The sequence below is a fragment of the Bombus bifarius genome, unplaced genomic scaffold, assembly GCF_011952205.1.
Source record: "Bombus bifarius isolate JDL3187 unplaced genomic scaffold, Bbif_JDL3187 scf7180000008288, whole genome shotgun sequence".
NCBI classification, from domain to species: Eukaryota; Metazoa; Arthropoda; class Insecta; order Hymenoptera; family Apidae; genus Bombus; species Bombus bifarius.
In genome coordinates this window covers 666,021-685,317 of record NW_022884571.1, presented here as the reverse complement: position 1 = coordinate 685,317, position 19,297 = coordinate 666,021, and the positions used below count along the sequence as shown (strand labels likewise).

The 19,297-nt window shown below is 38.7% G+C and overlaps 2 protein-coding genes across 9 annotated transcripts in view; one reads left to right on the top strand and one right to left on the bottom strand.

Annotated features, from left to right (window-relative positions):
* LOC117212322 (focal adhesion kinase 1) overlaps positions 1 to 16,196 on the top strand; it is a 37,144-nt gene extending 20,948 nt beyond the window's left edge. For 4 of the 8 annotated variants that reach the window (XM_033457057.1, XM_033457055.1, XM_033457054.1 and 1 more), the window contains 22 exons: positions 7,516 to 7,658; positions 7,838 to 8,013; positions 8,091 to 8,222; positions 8,304 to 8,453; positions 8,530 to 8,718; positions 8,800 to 8,880; positions 8,957 to 9,179; positions 9,549 to 9,584; positions 9,700 to 9,831; positions 9,921 to 10,103; positions 10,180 to 10,396; positions 10,469 to 10,659; positions 10,739 to 10,943; positions 11,048 to 11,127; positions 11,217 to 13,039; positions 13,555 to 13,695; positions 13,778 to 13,927; positions 13,995 to 14,094; positions 14,165 to 14,396; positions 14,483 to 14,774; positions 14,860 to 15,205; positions 15,286 to 16,196. In XM_033457057.1, the coding sequence (XP_033312948.1) occupies positions 7,526 to 7,658; positions 7,838 to 8,013; positions 8,091 to 8,222; positions 8,304 to 8,453; positions 8,530 to 8,718; positions 8,800 to 8,880; positions 8,957 to 9,179; positions 9,549 to 9,584; positions 9,700 to 9,831; positions 9,921 to 10,103; positions 10,180 to 10,396; positions 10,469 to 10,659; positions 10,739 to 10,943; positions 11,048 to 11,127; positions 11,217 to 13,039; positions 13,555 to 13,695; positions 13,778 to 13,927; positions 13,995 to 14,094; positions 14,165 to 14,396; positions 14,483 to 14,774; positions 14,860 to 15,183 (5,190 nt within the window). In that variant the 5' untranslated portion in view covers positions 7,516 to 7,525 and the 3' untranslated portion in view covers positions 15,184 to 15,205; positions 15,286 to 16,196. Of the gene's footprint in view, positions 1 to 3,103; positions 4,112 to 5,140; positions 5,146 to 7,515; positions 7,659 to 7,837; positions 8,014 to 8,090; positions 8,223 to 8,303; positions 8,454 to 8,529; positions 8,719 to 8,799; positions 8,881 to 8,956; positions 9,180 to 9,548; positions 9,585 to 9,699; positions 9,832 to 9,920; positions 10,104 to 10,179; positions 10,397 to 10,468; positions 10,660 to 10,738; positions 10,944 to 11,047; positions 11,128 to 11,216; positions 13,040 to 13,554; positions 13,696 to 13,777; positions 13,928 to 13,994; positions 14,095 to 14,164; positions 14,397 to 14,482; positions 14,775 to 14,859; positions 15,206 to 15,285 lie in introns of those variants that run through there. The other 4 variants (XM_033457052.1, XM_033457059.1, XM_033457058.1 and 1 more) reach the window with 4 other exon arrangements.
* A 1,021-nt stretch (positions 16,197 to 17,217) lies between these two features.
* LOC117212329 (sister chromatid cohesion protein DCC1) lies at positions 17,218 to 19,268 on the bottom strand. Its single transcript, XM_033457075.1, has 8 exons — positions 19,128 to 19,268; positions 18,837 to 19,013; positions 18,585 to 18,780; positions 18,312 to 18,504; positions 17,978 to 18,194; positions 17,782 to 17,891; positions 17,500 to 17,680; positions 17,218 to 17,426 (listed from the first exon to the last, which is right to left on the bottom strand). The coding sequence occupies exons 1-8, from the start codon at positions 19,145 to 19,147 to the stop codon at positions 17,321 to 17,323; spliced, it is 1,200 nt and encodes a 399-aa protein (XP_033312966.1). The 5' UTR covers positions 19,148 to 19,268; the 3' UTR covers positions 17,218 to 17,320.
* Positions 19,269 to 19,297: the final 29 nt, after the last annotated feature.

Below are 19,297 nucleotides of genomic sequence, written 5' to 3'. Positions count from 1 at the left end.
GGTTTTGGAAAGTTTGCCCAGGGGGTTCGAGATGGTTCCGGTTCCTTAGACGCTGGGTATCCAGCTGTTAGTATCTTCAGAACCACGGAACAGGCGTTTAAACAAAGGGGTTAGTTCGTTTGAAGAGCAGCCAATGGCAATTTCCATGCATAAAGCCTTTGCAAGTCCCTCTTCCAATTCGTGAATGGAGGGAAACGCCGCGAGGGAGATTCGAGTGGGAGTAAAAGGAGGAGGAAGAAGAGGAACGCAGATGGTTTCGCGCGAAAACACCTTCTTTTTTCGTAGACTGTGTTACGTCGATACCAACGGGTTACCATGGCGAAATTGCCATCATCGACCACAGCCCTCTCGGTAACCGTTTCTAATTGATGCTATTAAATGAACTTCAATATCGCCGGTGCGTAGCTACTGTCCTTTCCTTATACTTGCAAACTTTCGAAATTTTTCAAGATTAAATTTTATCTGCGTCCTCGACAAAAGAATCGTTACGGTATCTCCGTTTCTCTTTCGTTCGACGATAATCGCTTTGCATTGTACGTTGTAAAGTTTTATCGCGACCACAATTCCATCTAAAAAGCTCCATGGTCCGTCAAATTACAGCAAAAGATTTACCTCGCCGAATAGCTGGAAAGAAGTCACGTGACGTGGAAAATGAGGAAGCTTTGGTCAGGATGCCAGCCAGAACTCGCTGGTCAGACCTTACCTAAAAAGTTTCGGGAGACGTCTGCGACGCTTTTCTCAAGTGGTTCGCTACTATAATACTTGCATCTATGTAATTAGTTCCGAGACGCGTCAGCTCGCCGCGAGAGCTACATAAACAGTGATATCCTCCGTAAGAGTAATTCCCTCGCTTCATCCGAGTAATCGAAATTTCGGAATAATCGAAAAGTGAAGCGAATTCGATGCTATCTTAAGCAAGAACGATACGAATTTTAACATAGATTCGAAATCAAGGACGCAATGTATGGGATAAATCTCGTTCGAGTCTTAATAAGCGATCTTTGTTACACAAATAGGATAGTTCTGAACACTTTTCCACGGTACGAACCAGTTTCATTGTTCGAAAGCTGTTGGGAAATCGAGTCCGCCTTTCCATTCGAAGTTCAACGAGCTTTTAATCCACGAGAGTCGTCATTTTAGAATTTAGATGGACCACCATCGTTCGTTCGATGTTTGACTGGCCTAGCAGGTTCTACGAGCAGCGAATTTTCGAGAAGTCGACCTTCGATTTTACGTTTCGTAAGCTGACCGCGTCGTCTCGGATAGCGTGAAATCAACCTCGAATTAATCGCCGACGTCCCATGAGTATTCTTGTATTTAACATATAGTATAACCGTGTCGAGATTGTCGGGAAAAAGGACATCGAATTTGGCCCCAATGAAGCGTATCTTCTTAATATCCTGTTAAAAAATAATCAACTCGAGCACGAAGGTAACTCGAAGCACCTGGTGTTGCTCTTTCAGGTTAAGTATCGCTTGTTCAGATTCGCAAAAAGTGGATAACCACCGCGATCTTTCATGAGAAGTTCCGCTCAATTCCCTCTGCTTGACATTCTGTGATTTCCGATGGTTTGGAGTTTGCCCTTTACTACCCCCTTGGTGAAATTCGTGCCGTGAACGACGTCCATCCTGTGGTCAATTAGTGGTCACTTTCTCGAAAATCGTATCGATTACCTCGCTGCTGTTTTCGTTTTTGGAGGTTTCCTTCCGGTTCCAGCTATTTTCTTGAACGATGTCTATCCATGTTAGTGGTAAATAATCTATCGCATCAAAGATTTCTCTCCGGCAATACTTCCCTCAAATATATCTGCCTTACTCTGAAGAAATTGAAACTTGGAACAATTTCCTACGTCCGAAGAAGTAACTCTATAACGTTCTTCGTGAATTCTTTAGCTGGAAGAAAATTCAGTTTACCAAGAAAAATAAACGCAAATATTGCAACGAATAAATTGGAAAGAGAAATAACTTAAAAGTGGCAAACGTGTCAGAAAAAAGAGAGAAAAAGGAGAAGGAAGATGGAGTTGAACTACAAAGTTATCGATGTGAAAATGTGCCACGATGTTCGCGAACTATCTATGTGTATGTATGTGTAGGGTCGTGTCGAAGTCGCAATGCGGATGCACCTCGTATTCCATCTCCTTGATTACACACCGTTGTCATGCATTGGGGCGATCGATCCAGCTAAGCTAGATCACCGACGATGCTATATGCGTGTTAAATCCTATGAGTTACACCATGAATGTATCTGAATTTCAGACCATAGAGAATACAACGTTCTTCCTTTTCTATAAAATAACTCTGTGAGTTCGCGACTGCTCGTAAAAATATAAATTCTCGTAAAGTTGGTGGCTCTATCGGAACGGTCGAATATACCCTGTGGATGATTTATTCCTGCGGACTATTGTTTAACTTCTATCCTTCGCTTAAATGCCATTAAACACCGCCAGCTCGTTGTCCCGTGGAGAACCTTTCACACCGCAACTCGATCGCGTTGCGAGGCTTGTATTTTCTTCGCCCGGTATTGTCGATGCTTTGCATTCCTTGTCCTGGGCCCGGTTTCCGCGTTTTCTTTGTAGCCTAGTTACCGTGATTACAACCTGTCATCATTTTCTCTCTCATCCCTATAGAATACGTACGTATCTCCGAGAAACGAAGCTAGTTTATACAAGATCCGCATTTCTCTTTCATTCCGATGAAAACGATTCGCTTTGAAGCTCACGCAAGGGGGATCAAATACACCCCTTAACCTTAAAAATCGACTAAACGGAAATAGAAAGCAAGAAGAGGAGAAGCGATCGCGTTGGAAGTTTCATGGAGGTGAAATATCGAGCAATCGGCGTCTCCAGGCAGTCTGTTGGCGCGATCGTGCACCGACTTGGAACAGCCGATCGCCCTGTTTATTTGCGCCATAGGAATTGCGCTAGCGACGCGATTTTTCATAGACGTCCCACGCGTTAGAGCCAGTGAAACACGGACACAGAAGAGAAGGAACGGCTCAATAGGGAAAGAGAGGAGAAGAGAGAGAACGGCAGGTTGTCCGTTCGACTCGTCGATCAGTTTCTATCCGACGTCGAGGTAGCGCGTACGCGATTCGTGGCAAAGAAACGCGAACGTATCGAGGGTGTGTCGAGCTGGCAGGGTGAATCGCGTCTCCGGTGTTTCGAGGCGCGAGGAAAAAAAACAAGGACGAGTCGAGTTTCATTTCCGTGGTAAAAAATTCTCCACGTTCTATTTTCGTATTGAAAATCGTATGCTACTCGGCACACCCGTGTTCCCCATCGGGGCAGGAAAACTCGCGAAAACGATCGGGGACTCGGGACGTTGAACCAGCCAGCGCAAAATTAAAATCGTACGCAATGCCTGTTCCTCGTCTTTCCCCTTATACCATGGCTATATTTCGAGACACGGCGACCGCGCAGCCTGCCCCAGCCAGATGTAATTCAATTTCGTAAAACGAGACCCATGCGATCGTTCCGACACAGTTCCCTCGCGTCTCGATTCGCTAGCATCGATCACGAGGATCAAATGAACACCGTACGAATCAAACGATCCACGCGCTTAAGAATCGAGTTACCACCGTACGAGCAAAAGTAGATGGGCAACGGATGACAAAAGACTATGACGAGACAACCGGATCGAGCGGAGTTCGCTAAGATATCGATAAAGCGATCTACGATTCGATCGAAGAATTTTCAACGGCGACTACTCAAGTGCTCGCTATTCGATGACGCGTCCAACCAACTGATTGTCAGTCGACGAACATTCCGCGGTATTGCCTCGGCGGATAAGTAGATTTTCCTGGATTCGTTCGATGAGTTGTACGTGATTTCGTACGAGATCGTCGAACACTCCGGAAGGATAATGCTGGAGCTGGTGGAACGCAAGGCCAACGGAATCTCGTGGCCGAGCTGCCGCGGCCAAAACTTGGAATCATTGGGCAAAGATCCCAAGGGGATTTTTTTTCTCCGCCGAGACAGAGCATGTCCTCGGGAGAAACGATGGAGAAGAGAGAACGGGGGTTTGCTATGCTCCCTGGGGCAATTGAGATGCAACGACTCCTACACACCTGACACCGTTGGCACGTGGAAATTTCACAGGGTGTCTCGTCCGAGGTAAACCTCAGAAAGCGCGAAAGAAGGGAGACCGAGGAAATAGAAACGTCTGCAGGAAGAAGCGGAGAAGGAGAATTTGCATCATCGAGAGTCTTGCTTGTTCCATCCTCGCTGTTCTTACGCAATTAAGATTCCTTCGTGCAAACAGAGATCCCGTAAATCGTTCGACTTCCGCGAAACAAGCCAGCGACGATTTATTACTCGCGCTTGTATTTTTCCGTGGCGACGAGTATGTTTCGCGGCTTGTAACGAGCGATAGAGGCACGCGAGCCTCGTTACGGCTGTGACGATGCAAAAGCGCAATAGAGAAAGTAATAGTGAAAGGTAAAGTGCGTGGGCGATAGTCGCAGGTGCGTGGTGGTCCTGCTCGTGCCGAGTCGAGCCGCTCTGTTGTCGGGTCAGGGACGCACTTCTCGTATCCTCTCTCTTTCTCTCTTTTCCTTGCTCTTTTCTCCTTCTTTTTATACCAGCGAGACTACCCTCCGCGACGAAAAACTCTCTTAGTAGCCGCTGTCGTCGCGTGCTCCCGATTTCTCGCTGCGATACGTCGCCCTAGAAACAGAAAAGTCTTTCGAACGATAGCAGCCGTGTAATCGGTACGATCTCATTCACCGATCTCGCTGAATTATCGATCGTAGCAGCTCATCTTCCACACTAACGAAAAGAGAAAGTAACGCGCCGCTATTTTTCTCCATGCGAATCAAGTTTCGAATCCAATCAGCTATTTCGGCTGCTTGATATTCAGCGACAAACAAGTAATAAGTTGAGCTCGGTGTTTGCGCTTTGTAATTAGCGGGCCGGAAGCTATTTAATATTATCCGCGCAATTGAATTAATTCGGCCGATTTAGCGAGCCGCGAAAACGCTGAGCAATGAATATTCATCGTGGGGACAGAAAACTGGCCGCCAACCTTTTCGCTCGTCCCTCGCCCTTCCATCTTATATCTCGACTTTCTGTAGAAAGATTCCTCCGGCCGATACCACGGCGGCATTTAACAATTACGCTGGTTGCGCAACTCCTTCGTTCGTCGTTATGTTGCTCCAAAGTGCCACGTGAATTAAAAGGCCGATCGACTTACCGTGTACCGGCTTACTCGTGTCGATAATCGTTCGCGGATCATGGGCTTGAGTTTATACGAGGTACGTAACCGCGTCGTGAATCGGTGTAATGTTGCGCGAATAATTAATTCGTGCTTTGCTGGCCGACAAACGGTTGTTTCATCCGCTGTGCGCTGTTAACGAAGCATTCGCCGTATTTTACCGTATTTTATTCCTTTCGGTAGAGTTTACCGTTACGTTTGGATCATTTAATTTATGACAATTTAAACTAGCGGCGAGTGTACTTCTCGCGTAGAAAAACGATTATTAAATGCTTCCAGCCCATAGGTAAGTTATCCCACCTTTTTAGAGTAAGCTCGCGTTCCTGGGTAGAACAACCTGGTTCTGATTCGACGCGATCCTTTCCACGATCCAGTACACCAAACGAATAGCTGGTGGTTCTCGGCGTAAATGCTTCGTCCCTGACCGACGGCATTCCTTAGGCGGACGACGCTCGTAATATACATTTGCATTAATAGCAGCGATGCAAACACAAGGCTCGGCTGGAACTGCTCAACGACGCTTTCGTGCGTCAGCTTTTTCATGAATTTAGCGTGAGACCTGTCGTTTTACACACGCGTGAAAAGTTGCGTCACCGATGTTGCGGGTTCTTCGAGGAACGCGAAAAGTCAATACAAAGATGAAACTTGTTTCAATGATTGCGTGTAGAGGTGGCTGAAGAACGTGTCCGGAAGCTGCAAATACTTTCAACCGAGCGTAGTAAAGTACCTGCGGACGTGCGATCCTCTTACCATTGCATTCGCAAAGATTCTTCCATCTTCTAGCGCGTTGCTTTCAACTACTCGTCAAATAGCCTCGTAACTAGCCTCGGAACGATAATCACGTGAAATCATTTTAATAACACGTCGCAACGAACGTCTATCTCCGATCATCGATTCTCGTGAAATCTCACAAATCTCAGCGGGAATTCGAAGTTCTTTCAGAACATGTTCACCGTGAGCAAGCGCGTTAAGCTGCTCGGTCCGTTTGAAAAGAGTCGCCGGAACTCCGGTTTCAGAATCGAGATGGGGAACTTCCGTGAATACCTGCTCTCTCCCACGGATGCACGCGTTCCGAGCAGCCTGAATCGGTAACTATGTAAGTGCAACGCGCAGGCAAATGTGTCAGAAGGCCGCGTCCATAAGGGGTAGGTATGAAACGCGGACGGTTGAATGGGGATGCGGTTGCGTACAAACACGTGCAGCCCCGTTTCTCAAAAGCCTTCCAACATCGTTCACGCTACGCGAATTTTTTATCGTAACCGACGCTCAGCTAAATCTAGCCGCGCTATCGTCTTTGACCCCGTACAGCAAGAGGGTTAACTCTGCAACTCTTTTGTATGGAAAACATTTCAGAAAAGTCCCTCGCCCTTCTGTTACCGAGTCGCGATTCAGAAGGTTTCTTTCCATGTATTTTAGAAAATATCCTCTTTCGTCCGCAGCAATGTAATACGCTGTTTCATTGGAATATCTATTCGCGATAGCCAGCAAACAGCAAATCGGTCTTCAGTCAAATCGAAGACGAACAGTCGAGATATTTTATTGGGCTATCTCGCATGACGTCATCGATGCAATCTTCTTCTGGAAAAATGTCGGTATTCGTCAACCATAGATACGTAAAAGTTATCGTGAAAATTTTAATCCGTGTGATAAGGCGTCAAAATGTCTGGTCGTCTTCGTTAATAGTCATTGCCTGGTGAAACACGTCTTCGTCAGAGTGCAAATCTAGTAGATAGAATGGTGATTAGTGATTGTATCGCGTTGTTCTTTTGTAACATCGAAAAATACCGAGCAAACTTCGACAGCGCGCAAGGAACGGCTGAGCACAATCGCCTGATGAACAATCACGATTACTCGATCATTCGCATGAGAAATCTTTGTCCGTAAGCATCCAGAAACATATATACCACGGTGTAACGTTATCACGAACTCTTGATTAAAGCAGGGATTTTAATAACGAGAAAAAACAGGAAAGAAGATTGTGGTAATTTAAAAACTTGTCGTAATTGAACGTGCCAACAGGGAGTTACCGTGTACGATATCTAGAGTACAAGTTTCTTTGCTTGTCGCGAAATATCCACGTTTCGTCGACAACGAAATTCGCTTCGAAGAAGAGTTTCAGAAGAAATTCTTCCCTCTATGGTCCGATGAATAATTAATCTTCTCGATGCAAAGCTTGCACGTTAGTTACCTAGTGCGAGTCGAGGTTTTATGAGATAATGCATAATTGACGCGGTCGTTCCCGCGTCGTCGACTAAGCCGACTTCTTTACCAACCCCTTTTTATTCTTCTTTTTTTTTTCATACAGCCATGAGGGGATGAGCACTGGCGTAGGAGATGGAGCTGGAGGCGGCGGTGGCGTGCAGGGAAGCGGCGGCGGAAGAAACACGCCGCCCCATGGATCGCCCACCCCCATGGACAAGGCGACTCTAAAAGTCCATCTGCCTAACGGTAAGTTTCTACCTAAATCTTGAACAAAGTCCTACTCGAATTAATTAGGAGAATGCTTCGATGAAACTGATTAAATATCGGGAAAAGAAGGGAGCGTTGTTTTTCCGTAAAAAGGATTCGAGATTGGATTTGAGTGGTAAACCAACTGTTGTTCGTAGTGAAAGTCGTCTGATTTTCAGGTGGTTTCAACGTTGTTAAGTTCGGTGATGCGATCGATGTGAGGGGCATCATCTCTTTAGTAACTAGTCGATTGTCAGTTGGAATTAGACACTATAGAAACCTTTACGCCATGAGACTGCATCACCCTGGATCGGGGGAGAGTTACTGGTTGCATCAAGACACAACCATGTATCAGGTATTTTGACATCTTCCGTTCCGAAACAAGTTTTCTTATTAGAAACAGTGGGATTAAGACTCGTTTGTTATTACCAGGTTCAAGAAAAGTACGAGAAAAAACATCCTCACTGCGAGTGGAGATACGAACTGAGGGTACGATACTTGCCACAAAACCTGAATGATCTATATGAAAAGGATAAAGTGACCTTCTACTATTACTACGATCAGGTATCTTCAAGAATCAACCGAGCTGCACCAGCTCCATCGATTTTATAATAGTTGAACAGAATTTAATTGCTTATCCCGTAGGTTCGAAACGATTATCTCTGCGCAAACCACGCAGCTCTTGATCAGGATGTGGCGGTACAACTATGTTGTCTTGAGATTCGCTACTTCTTCAAAGACATGCCACAGGTCGCGCTCGACAAGAAGAGCAATCTCGAGTACCTAGAGAGAGAGGTAAGCGCATTGTTCCTACGAAAGTTGATTGGTTTGTTTGAGGGTTTGCTGTAAAAGCGTCGCGTTTGGTTCGCAGGTCGGTCTACACAAGTTCTTACCGCGGTCCGTGTTGAATGGAATGAAACCAAAGGCACTACGCAAGTTAATACAGCAGCATTTCAAAAAAGTTGCAGCATTGTCTGAGCTGGAATGCATGTTCAAGTTCTTCGATCTCTTGCGCGCGCATTACAGATTCGATCAGGAAAGATTTATATGCGCTTTGGGGGTGAGTTTGTCGAATTGCCGTAGCTCTGTCTACTTGTAGTTATCATAGTCTAAAACTGTCTTGTATCGTTCTGCACTGCAGTCCAGCTGGTCTATACCTGTAGAACTAGTTATTGGACCAGATTTAGGCATCTCTTACATGGCTCACAGAGGAGGAACGGTGGTAAATATCTGATTAACACACTAGGTTTTATAAAAAATGTTACAATGTTTTGTTGGTAATATTAAATCTTTCATAGCCAATGAGAATGGCAGAGTTCTCTCAAATACAATCTATTCAAACGCTAGTATCGGACTGTAAAGAACATGCAAAAGCGTGTATTAAATTAAGAGTAGCTGGAGCAGCAGAAACGCTTAGTATAACTTGCTCGAGTCTAGATCAAGCGGAAAGTCTTGCGGATTTAATCGATGGGTACTGTAGGCTAATTACTGGAAGCAATACCTCGTTATGGAACAGAAAAGGTATGGTAATATTTGACTAAAATTTTTTAAGCAGCCGTAAAAACTGGCATGCTCCAAAAAAATTGTTATCATTTGCCATTGAAATTTTTATTCTTTATTTCTTTATCTTAATATTTATCCTCTTAGCGTGTTGACATCTTAAAACTAACAATCTCGATGTTGAGGCAATGAACATTTCCTTTAATTTTTATCGGTATTCGTGATAGTGTTCGAAGAACTATAGAAATTTAGTTTATTTATAAACGTCACAGAACGTTTAGTTTCATTGTATTTTTATAATGAAATCATGTATTATACCCCAAATATCTCGCACGAATCCCTTTTACGTTACATAAAAGATACTAAGTTATAATCGTTTACACTTCCAAGCTGCATCGTGGAAAAACTATCCCTGTCCATGCAAAGGTTTGTAGTTTTGAATGATCCCGAGCTGTAGTTTACTGTCTCGTTTAGGGTACTTGCATGAGAACCACGATTGATTTATTCACGATTATTGATTATATCCTCGACTTCAAAATAGATGCTCATCCACCAAAGTACAGACAAGAGGGATCCAATAGTCCGGAGAAAAACGTAAGCAAAACGGGAACTATTTTATCAGAGGACTACGCAGAAATCGTGGACGAAGAAGGAGACTATTCAACGCCAGCTAGTGAGTGTAATTTTAAAAAGACAAGCCTATCATACTACCTACCTTTTACACCCAAAGGAATATTAAACTTTGATTGTTAATAATTTTAGCTAGAGATTATGAGATAGTCAGGAATCAAGTGGAATTAGGTGAAATCATTGGAGAGGGCCAATTTGGCAATGTACATAAAGGTTCTTATAAAGGGCGGGACAATCAAGTAATACCTGTAGCAGTTAAAACCTGTAAAGTCGATGCAGATCTTGCAACTTCGGAAAAATTTCTCGAAGAAGCCTGTAAAAAAATTTCTTCTTAATTTATCAATAGAGTAGAAGCTGCGGCTGTGTGATTAATACTTGTATAAAATTTCAGATATAATGCAACAATTCGAACATCCTCATATCATAAGACTAATAGGAGTATGTTCCGAAGCGCCGATTTGGTTGGTGATGGAATTGGCCAAATTAGGGGAGATGCGAGCTTATCTACAATCGAACAAACACCGTTTGGACCTCGCCACTCTTCTACTTTACACGTTTCAATTGAGCACTGCCTTATCGTATCTTGAGAGCAAGAAATTTGTACACAGGTAATTATAGAAAAAATTTGTGATTCAAGAACAATTTTGTCCATCACTGTAAATATTTATTAATTTTTATAGAGATATCGCTGCAAGAAATGTACTAGTCTCTGCACACAATTCCGTAAAATTAGCAGACTTTGGTCTTAGTAGATGGGTGGAAGATCAAAGTTATTATACAGCGAGTAGATGTAAGTTACCTATTAAATGGATGGCACCGGAGAGTATTAATTTTCGAAGATTTACAACGTCGTCTGACGTTTGGATGTTTGGTAGGTGTTTTAAGATAAAAACTGATATTCTTTTCCATACTTGATAGTAATGTAAAATATTTTCTTTTTGCTTCTTCAGGTGTATGCATGTGGGAAATTTTAATGTTAGGTGTAAAACCGTTCCAAGGTGTAAAAAATAACGAAGTGATTCGTAAATTAGAGAACGGAGAAAGACTTGCGTTACCGAATCATTGTCCTCCGCGATTATATTCTTTGATGTCTCAGTGCTGGAGTTATGAACCCAGTAAACGTCCGACGTTTAAAGAAATCAGAGAAACGTTACAGTACGTACATTTACTTAATAAATTTAATTTAATTTAATCTTGGTTACCTTTGCTTGATTTCGTTGTCGATAGTTTGTGTTAAATTAAAAATTACGATATTGTAGTGAAATTTTATTGGAAGAAAAACATCAGCAACAGGAAACGATGAGACGAGAGAACAGAAGAGTGCAAGCTATGTCTTGGGGTACGTAAAAAGAAAATAAAGAATAAATTACATTCGATGCAGTCGAGATACTTTGGTGAGCACGGAGCAGATAATTTTTCGTCATTTAGGTGCAGACGATGTACCACCACCTAAACCTTCGAGGCAACCGCAAAACACAACAGATCAATCTCAGCTAACCGCTGCAGCGCCGGTTTCGACATATATCGTGGCGCAAAGCCCCGAGGTTCTTGCACAACTTCTCAAGGATAATCAAACTAGGGGGGTATGTCCCTCCGTCTACACAACACCCGCTTCGCCTTTCAATACCTTAGCCGTACAATTTCAAGACGAAGAGCAAGTCTTAACTACCGCCTTAGTTTCAGATCTACCCTTTTTCGATTCAGCCACCTCAGAACCTTCTGCCTCTCACGATACTCATTCAGGAGATTCCACTTTGTCCGACACTAATTTAGATTCCCTTGATTCCTCGGACACTCCTCTCATGTCGAGCCTTAATATTTCAGACGCGACACAAGCTCAGTCACCTGCTGCCAATAGAAAGCAGCAGAAGGTTAAAGAGATGCAAAATTTGTACGCGGTTAGTTCAAAAGTCGTCGGTAGCATTACTGGAGATTTGTATTCTCCCGTACAAAAATTCATAACGTCCAGTGCTATTCCTGCTACAACTAACGTAGCAACTTGTGGCGAAATATACGGGCCTGTCGCTAATTTCACGCAAAGTTCTGCCATCGTTGGTAATCTTAGTCAGAGCCCCAGCGTAGGTGGTAATTTTGGTGAAAATCCTGGAAACTTTGGGCCTAGTAGTTTAAATAGTATCGTAGGATTAAACAATCAAAATCACTCGTCAAATTTTGGCCAATTTTCTGCTAATAACACGAATCAAACATTCGGTGTTGCTCAACCGGTAAGCCAAAATTCTAGTTGTATACAAAATCCTGTCACTACCGTCGCGTATCCTCGTGTATCGATCGTTAGTTCGACCAGTGCTGCTGTTCCTGGGTCAAATACGGAATGTTTATACGGACCGGTACTGAAATTTCGAGCGCAAAACATTCAGAATCAAAATGTCTCTGATTTGAAACCCATAAATGTATCGGTTGGATCTGCCATACCAAATTCGAGAAGCAATTTAGCACACACTTCGGCTCCAGGACAAAATCTACAAGCACAGCCGATACACGCCCAGAATTATCAGCATCAGCAAATCTATTCGAACATTAGCCATCCAGGAACGCAACCAATGTACATGTCACAGTCGCAGAACGTGCAAAACATCCAAAAACAAAATCCCATTCATCAACCCGTTTCTTACATCCCAACACAACATACGAATCAGCAAAATCAAGCGACAGGTGCTAACCCAATTTACACGGCACAAACGGCTTCAGTTACGGTGGTGCAAGCTCAGAAGATTCAGGGCCCCGTATACGTACAACAAATTCAAGCTGGGATTGCGAGTCACGTACCGAACGCTCAAGCAATGAACATGAATCAGCAATTGTCTTTTGAAATAGCACAAAGTCATCCCGTTCAAATGCATTTCGCCACATCAGGTGGCTCAGTTCAACCCACTAGCCAGCAACACATGCATCCAAGCGCATCTAACGTTGTAATGGGACAACAATCGACTTCTGTTATCGCTACGCAGCATGCCCCGACACAATGCAACGTATCAAATCTGTCAGCAACCATGGCGAACGCAACACAGTATTTGCCACAACCAGTGATGCAGGCGGGAATCATAAGATCAAGCACTCCTCAGATAGCAACTGGTGTTGCAAAAATTACTACATTCGTAAACCAAAAACAAGACGAACAACTGACAAGCTCGACAGATGGTACACTCTCTGGATCACTGATATCTTCCGCTGTCAGTGATAGCACAATGTCATCGAGCAGCTCGATGACAGAGGAGGCACAGCAAGATCAGGTTTGGCAAAGCCTCCTAGGAATGACAATCGCATCCTCTATCTGCAACAGCATATTGTTTTTATTTATGATTCGAAATTCTTGCAGCACCATACTTCTGTTGCAAATCAAATGTATATACAATACATACATACATACATACATACATACGTATATATTATATTGCTTCTGGTATAATGCAGATGCGCTCACATGCTCGTTTAAATTCACACAATGGCCCTTTTCTTTCGTTTATACACAACTAGACGATATTTTTTGTTTATAACCGAAATGAATTTTATTTTGCAGTTTTGGTAGGCTAATCTTTTTGCATGAAGAATGGAGATAATATTGTCACTATAACAATCTGAGCTGCATGAAATGAGTATGATTGCACTACTATTGTTCTGAAATTGGTTTTGCATCGAGAATTATGCATCTCTTTAATTTTACTATGTACATATGTTTATGAAACTGTGCATTATCTCAACGATTTGGAGCGAATTGATGAAAATAAATTGAATCGTTTTCTTTCAGAGAACCATACAATCACAGTTCGATAACATTACAGAAAATTTCAACAGTGGAATTGACGATGAACAAAAATTATTAGAACAACGACTTTTGGAACAACAACGCCAGTCGGAAGAAGATAGTCGTTGGTTGGCAAGGGAAGAGGTGCGATTTATTACTTGCATTTTTCATATTTATGATGCATTATTTATTTGCTCATTTTACTATTATTTATTTCCATATTTAGAAACGTCTGTCCATTGCGACAAGTGGAGACGAAAGCGCGAGTCCACCAATTCCCCGTTCAGTTACGCAATCACCAAATCATGAACAACATAGTGCTAATACCGGTTCTATAGGTTCCGATAAAAGTACCGAAAAAGTAATTGTGGTGAAGGTAATTTTTTTAATGCTTAAATAATTTTTAAATGTAAAGAAAGTTACAAAGAATGCCTATTTTGTAGAAAATGGAACCAACACCAACTGCTGATCTAGATAGAACGAACGATAAGGTATATGATTGTACCACCAGTGTAGTTCGTGCTGTGATGTCTTTATCTCAAGGTATGAATTATTATGTAAGATACCGAGGTATCTATGACGTTTTAAATAATATTTTACCTCACAAACTTAGGTGTCCAACAAAGCAAAGCTGACCAATATTTGGAATTAGTACGTAAAGTGGGTATCGAATTGAGGGCCTTACTTTTATCTGTAGATGTTCTTATGGACATATTACCTACATCTGCTCATCGAGAAGTAGAAATGGCGCATAAAGTTCTTAGTAAGGATATGGCAGAACTTGTAACTGCCATGAAGCATGCTCAGAAATACAGTGCTACTACTTTGGATGCAGAATACCGAAAGTAAATGTTTCGATTAATACTTATTGGTATATCTCCATGCATAACAGATGAATGAAAATATTAAGAAATATTTAATGTAATTTCAGAGGAATGCTATCAGCAGCACATATTTTAGCAATGGACGCAAAAAATCTTTTAGATGTAATCGATTCAATACGCATTCGATATCCATACGTAGAAGGCCAAATTTGCCAAAAGCAAAATCATATTAGTACTTCACAAGAATCAATGCCAGAAAGTCGTATTCGTTCCAGTCAATCTGGAGAACATTTCTTAAGGAGAAGTCAGTCGAGTGAACGTCAAGGTACAACATTCAGACAGAGTCAAAGCGGTGATCTTCTACATAGAATGGGACAATCCGTTGATCGTTCGTTGCAGGTAAACTGTACTTTAAACTTAATTTTATATGACGATTAAATAACGTCAGTAGAACAATATTCTAAAAATACAATTTTGCGTTTAGGGTAGCCAAACTGATGTTAGCAGTAGTTCTAGTTTAGAAAGAAGGCATCATATCGTCACTAACAGTCTCGAACGTAATTCAACAACAAGGAGACAAATGACCACAAATAGCTTAGAAAGAAAAAGACCATCGTTATCTTGTAATATCAGCCCTATGAATAATTCGGTTAATCTGCCACCAATGGTACCAGTTACCTGTAATTTAGTCCAAACAGTTGGACCTGTCATTCATCCAAGTCAAACAGTTACAACAGGTATTAATCAACAGTCAGTGTTTGCACCTAATAATAAAACGACAAATGAAAGTGCAACAACTGATAGCTAACAACGAGGTGCCTTGTATTAAGGTAAATTCAAATTATTCATTACATTCACATGAAATTTCTTCTACTCGTTACTTTACTGCATTTATATTTGTTAATTTCAGGAAAACTTCGAGAGAATAATTATATGTACATAGACTACATCGTACAAGTTACCCATTTACATCTCACGCATAATTCAGCAGCAGGAGATTTAGTATTTATGCTTTTTATAGCTCTTTTTAACATTTAACAAACTTTGTCTAAACGTACTTATAGATAGGACAGTATTCGTTAGATGTAGTCATAGAATTATTACTAAAAGATGTAAGTCACAGCTATAAAGAAATCACTCCAAAGCTTTAGAATTATTGTTGATTTGTTATTATATGACAACCACGTATATAGGGTGACGCAAAAGGCACCCTCGAATTTAAAGTTCAAGCGTTATAAGTGTACGTAACTTTTATCGATACAAAATCAATATTTACATGAGGAGTTATTTAAATTTTGTTACATATACTTTAACATTATAGAAAATTAACTATAACAGGCTTGCTATTACAATATCATGATGTATACGATCCATCACTTTGGAGATTGTCTCATTGCATCACCCTGTAAGTAGTTGAATAATTCTATATATATTTATAAAAATATATTTAAGCGAATAGTTCGAAGTATTCTGCAAAAAACGAATTTCTCATAGGATACAATTTTGCGAAGTTGTTTTTATGAATTTATAATTTAATAGTATGTTTCCTGCTAAGAGGAGTGATTATAATTGTAAAAAAATGGGACTGAATGTTATTTCTATTAGGTAATTATTTAGCAATTCATACCAATTTGTGAAATTTATATAAAATGTTTTATAAAAAATGAATCATTCTTCAGCGGCAAGTCAGTTCCTATAAAATATTTATAAAAATTTCATCTTTGCATAAGAATAGTATTGATAACTCGTCAACACAGTGCGCTTGTAAGAACACACACAGTGCATTTATGACTCTATTAAATATTCCATAAATATGAAGTATTCCATTTTTATACATTTATTACCTTTTATGTTCCTGGGAAAATTTAGTTTCATATTAAATTAATATTATTATCCATGATGATTGACTGATTTTTATATTATTCATTATTTTACAACAACCACAATTTTTTAATACTAATGTGCCAAGGTGTGTTTATATAATATAAACAAATTTTGCTATTAACGCAATAAAAATGTACAGTAATATTTTAATGTATCATCCCAGGAATTTAATATTCATGATTACGACGTTTGACACTGCTATTGCATCGAGAGTATAGGGTACTTTTTTTCTAGAATTGCATTAAGTAGGTATATGTAAATAGATATCCAAAATTTATATCATTTAACAATAATGTTAATAATTAAGAGTATTATTTTTAGTGACTTTTATGTTTCATGAATGTTTAACTGCATATTTTATGCATATTTTGAACATTTGTTACAGTTTAGTTACATATTTATCAGAATTCCACTGAAAAATAGATACATCTTGTGGTGTATGTTTATACTGTCTTCGATATTATAATACTATATAAAGTATACCTTTTGTTCTATAATTCCTCTATATGATATGTAATTATCGCAAGAATGTCATGACGAATATCACAATATATAATGATATAATAAAATTATAAGATTTTTAGGACGAACTTATTCTTTATGAACACACAATTGACTCTTATAACTTCGACTGAGTTTTATATTTTTAATTTCTTTTTGGTAAATTTATTTAGTTACTTCTATGTATAAGCTAACATGAAAATAAAAGCTTAATTTATTTTAGCATTATAGCTAAAATTCTTCTATAGTTACATTATACAAGATTTCGAAAACTGTAACGAAATAATAAATACATGAACTATTTATAATTGTTAGTGCTGATAATTGTTCTTAAAGATGTAGTTGCAATTCTTTAAGAAGGGAAACAAGAAAAAATAGATACTGGAACGAAAATATTCTACCATCATTGATCCTGTTACTGTTATAGGTGATAAAGACTAAGAATAAACACAGTATGTAATATTTAAAAACTATTTATAAAATTGTGTAAATGTAACTATGTATTATGACCACAAACAGAATAATAAACAACAAGAATGATTTCAGCAGTATAAGTAATTTCAGTTACCATATTTTGAACTATAATACTTAATACCATTAATAATTGAATATCTAGCATACTTAGTTAGAAGAGCATTAACATTCATTTTATGCGTTGTTAAATTTCTGAAAAAAAAAATAAAATAATTTCTACTTTTAAAAAGATTGTATTTTACAAATGCAATTAATTTTTACTTACGTTATATAGGGTGTTATTTCTTGAACTGTCCACTTCTTTTTTGCTTTAAAAAGTTTATTAAATCTTTCATCAATATCTATTGGCAAATCAGTTTCTGGGAAAGATATTATTTCTTTTTCCATTAAATTATTCCACTTAATAAGTGCAATTCCATATAGATATTCTTCTTTTGGTTCTATTTCTACATACAAAGAAATATAATATCAATTATAAGTAACATATTTTTTTATGTATAAGTAACATATGTAAATTGCAATTCTTTTTATAAAAATTTGTATTTACTTTCTGGGGTACCAATATTCCATGATTTCATGAATTGTTTGTATTCAGTTACTGGAGAAGCAACAAACAGTACTTTTGCTAAAGTTTTGCAACATTTTTCTTCATTATATCTATAATATTGTTACTTATTATAACTAGTTAAAATTATAAAATACATTATGTATATTAGAAAGATTTCTGTATAAGTTGTCTATACTTATATAATGGTGTTCCATCCTTCCTTAATTTTTCACTTATTTCTGTATATTTTGTAAACAAAGTATTAAAAACTGGTTTGTAAATAAATTCTTTCAAAAATTCATATGTAATTTCTTTGTCTACTTCATCTATTTCCCAACTATTTTCCTCAAAAAGATCTAACATAAGTGTTAAACTTCGGACCTCAAATTCAAATGATATAAGACGGAAATAACCTTGAGACCAAGAAACAAGAAATAATATAATTATTTAATATTAATATTAGTATAGTTAATTAATATCGTTACTTAATATCAAGTATGTGATAATAATTTTTATAAAAAATATACTACCATCAATATTGGTTATTAAATAATTATTTAAAGCTTGGATTAGTTCAGCTTCACTGGCTTGTATTTCGTTTTTTAATCTATGCCAATCATATAAAAGTTCGTGAGATATCGATGATTCATACTCTATTCCTTTAAAAGATGTGGGCTCAAGAATATTAAGTAATTTTTCCAATTTAGGTCTACACTCCTTTACCTTCGATATTTTATACATATATTCACATATAGAAAAATTTATACTTTCTTACTGTATTGATTTACATCAACCTTACATACCTCATAGTATGTATGAAAAATCCCACAAATATTATAAGCTTTTATTATTCGGTTTGTATCCACATTTGTCTGTTGAGATAAATTTAATTTTGGTACTAACAAATAAGAATTAGATGTTTCTGCCTCACTAATATCATATGTTCGATCTTTTGTGCATAATACCACAGAATCTTCTTCAGTACCCTGGAACGTTAAACTAGAATGTTGCATAAATTATTAGTAAAATACATATAAATTTAAATGATTGTATACCTGTCCCCAGTGTTTACTGTTTCTATTAAATTTTCATCAAGTTCTAAGAGTTTGATGTGTTCTTGCATATTATGTTCTTTTGCAGAATATAAAATTTGTGTTACATTTAGCAGATCAGACTCATTAATAACAGCTAATTTTAAACTTTCTTGTACTTCTTCCATTGTTCTTGAATAGCTATAGAAATAAAAATCAAAATACATCAGACAAAAGATTAATTTAATATTTTATTACATTTATACATGTATAAGATAGTATGAAAACATAATAATAAATAAAATTTTAAGTTACCTAGCTTTTACAGTTTCCATCGTATGAAATTTAGAAAGGTTAGAATGAAGTTACGAGTTATCGAAAGAGATAAATTGTTCTTTTTAAACTATAGTATTCACATTAATAAATTATATAAAAGTAAGGTTTCATATTAAAACAATATATTTTATTGGTTTTTACGCGCCAAT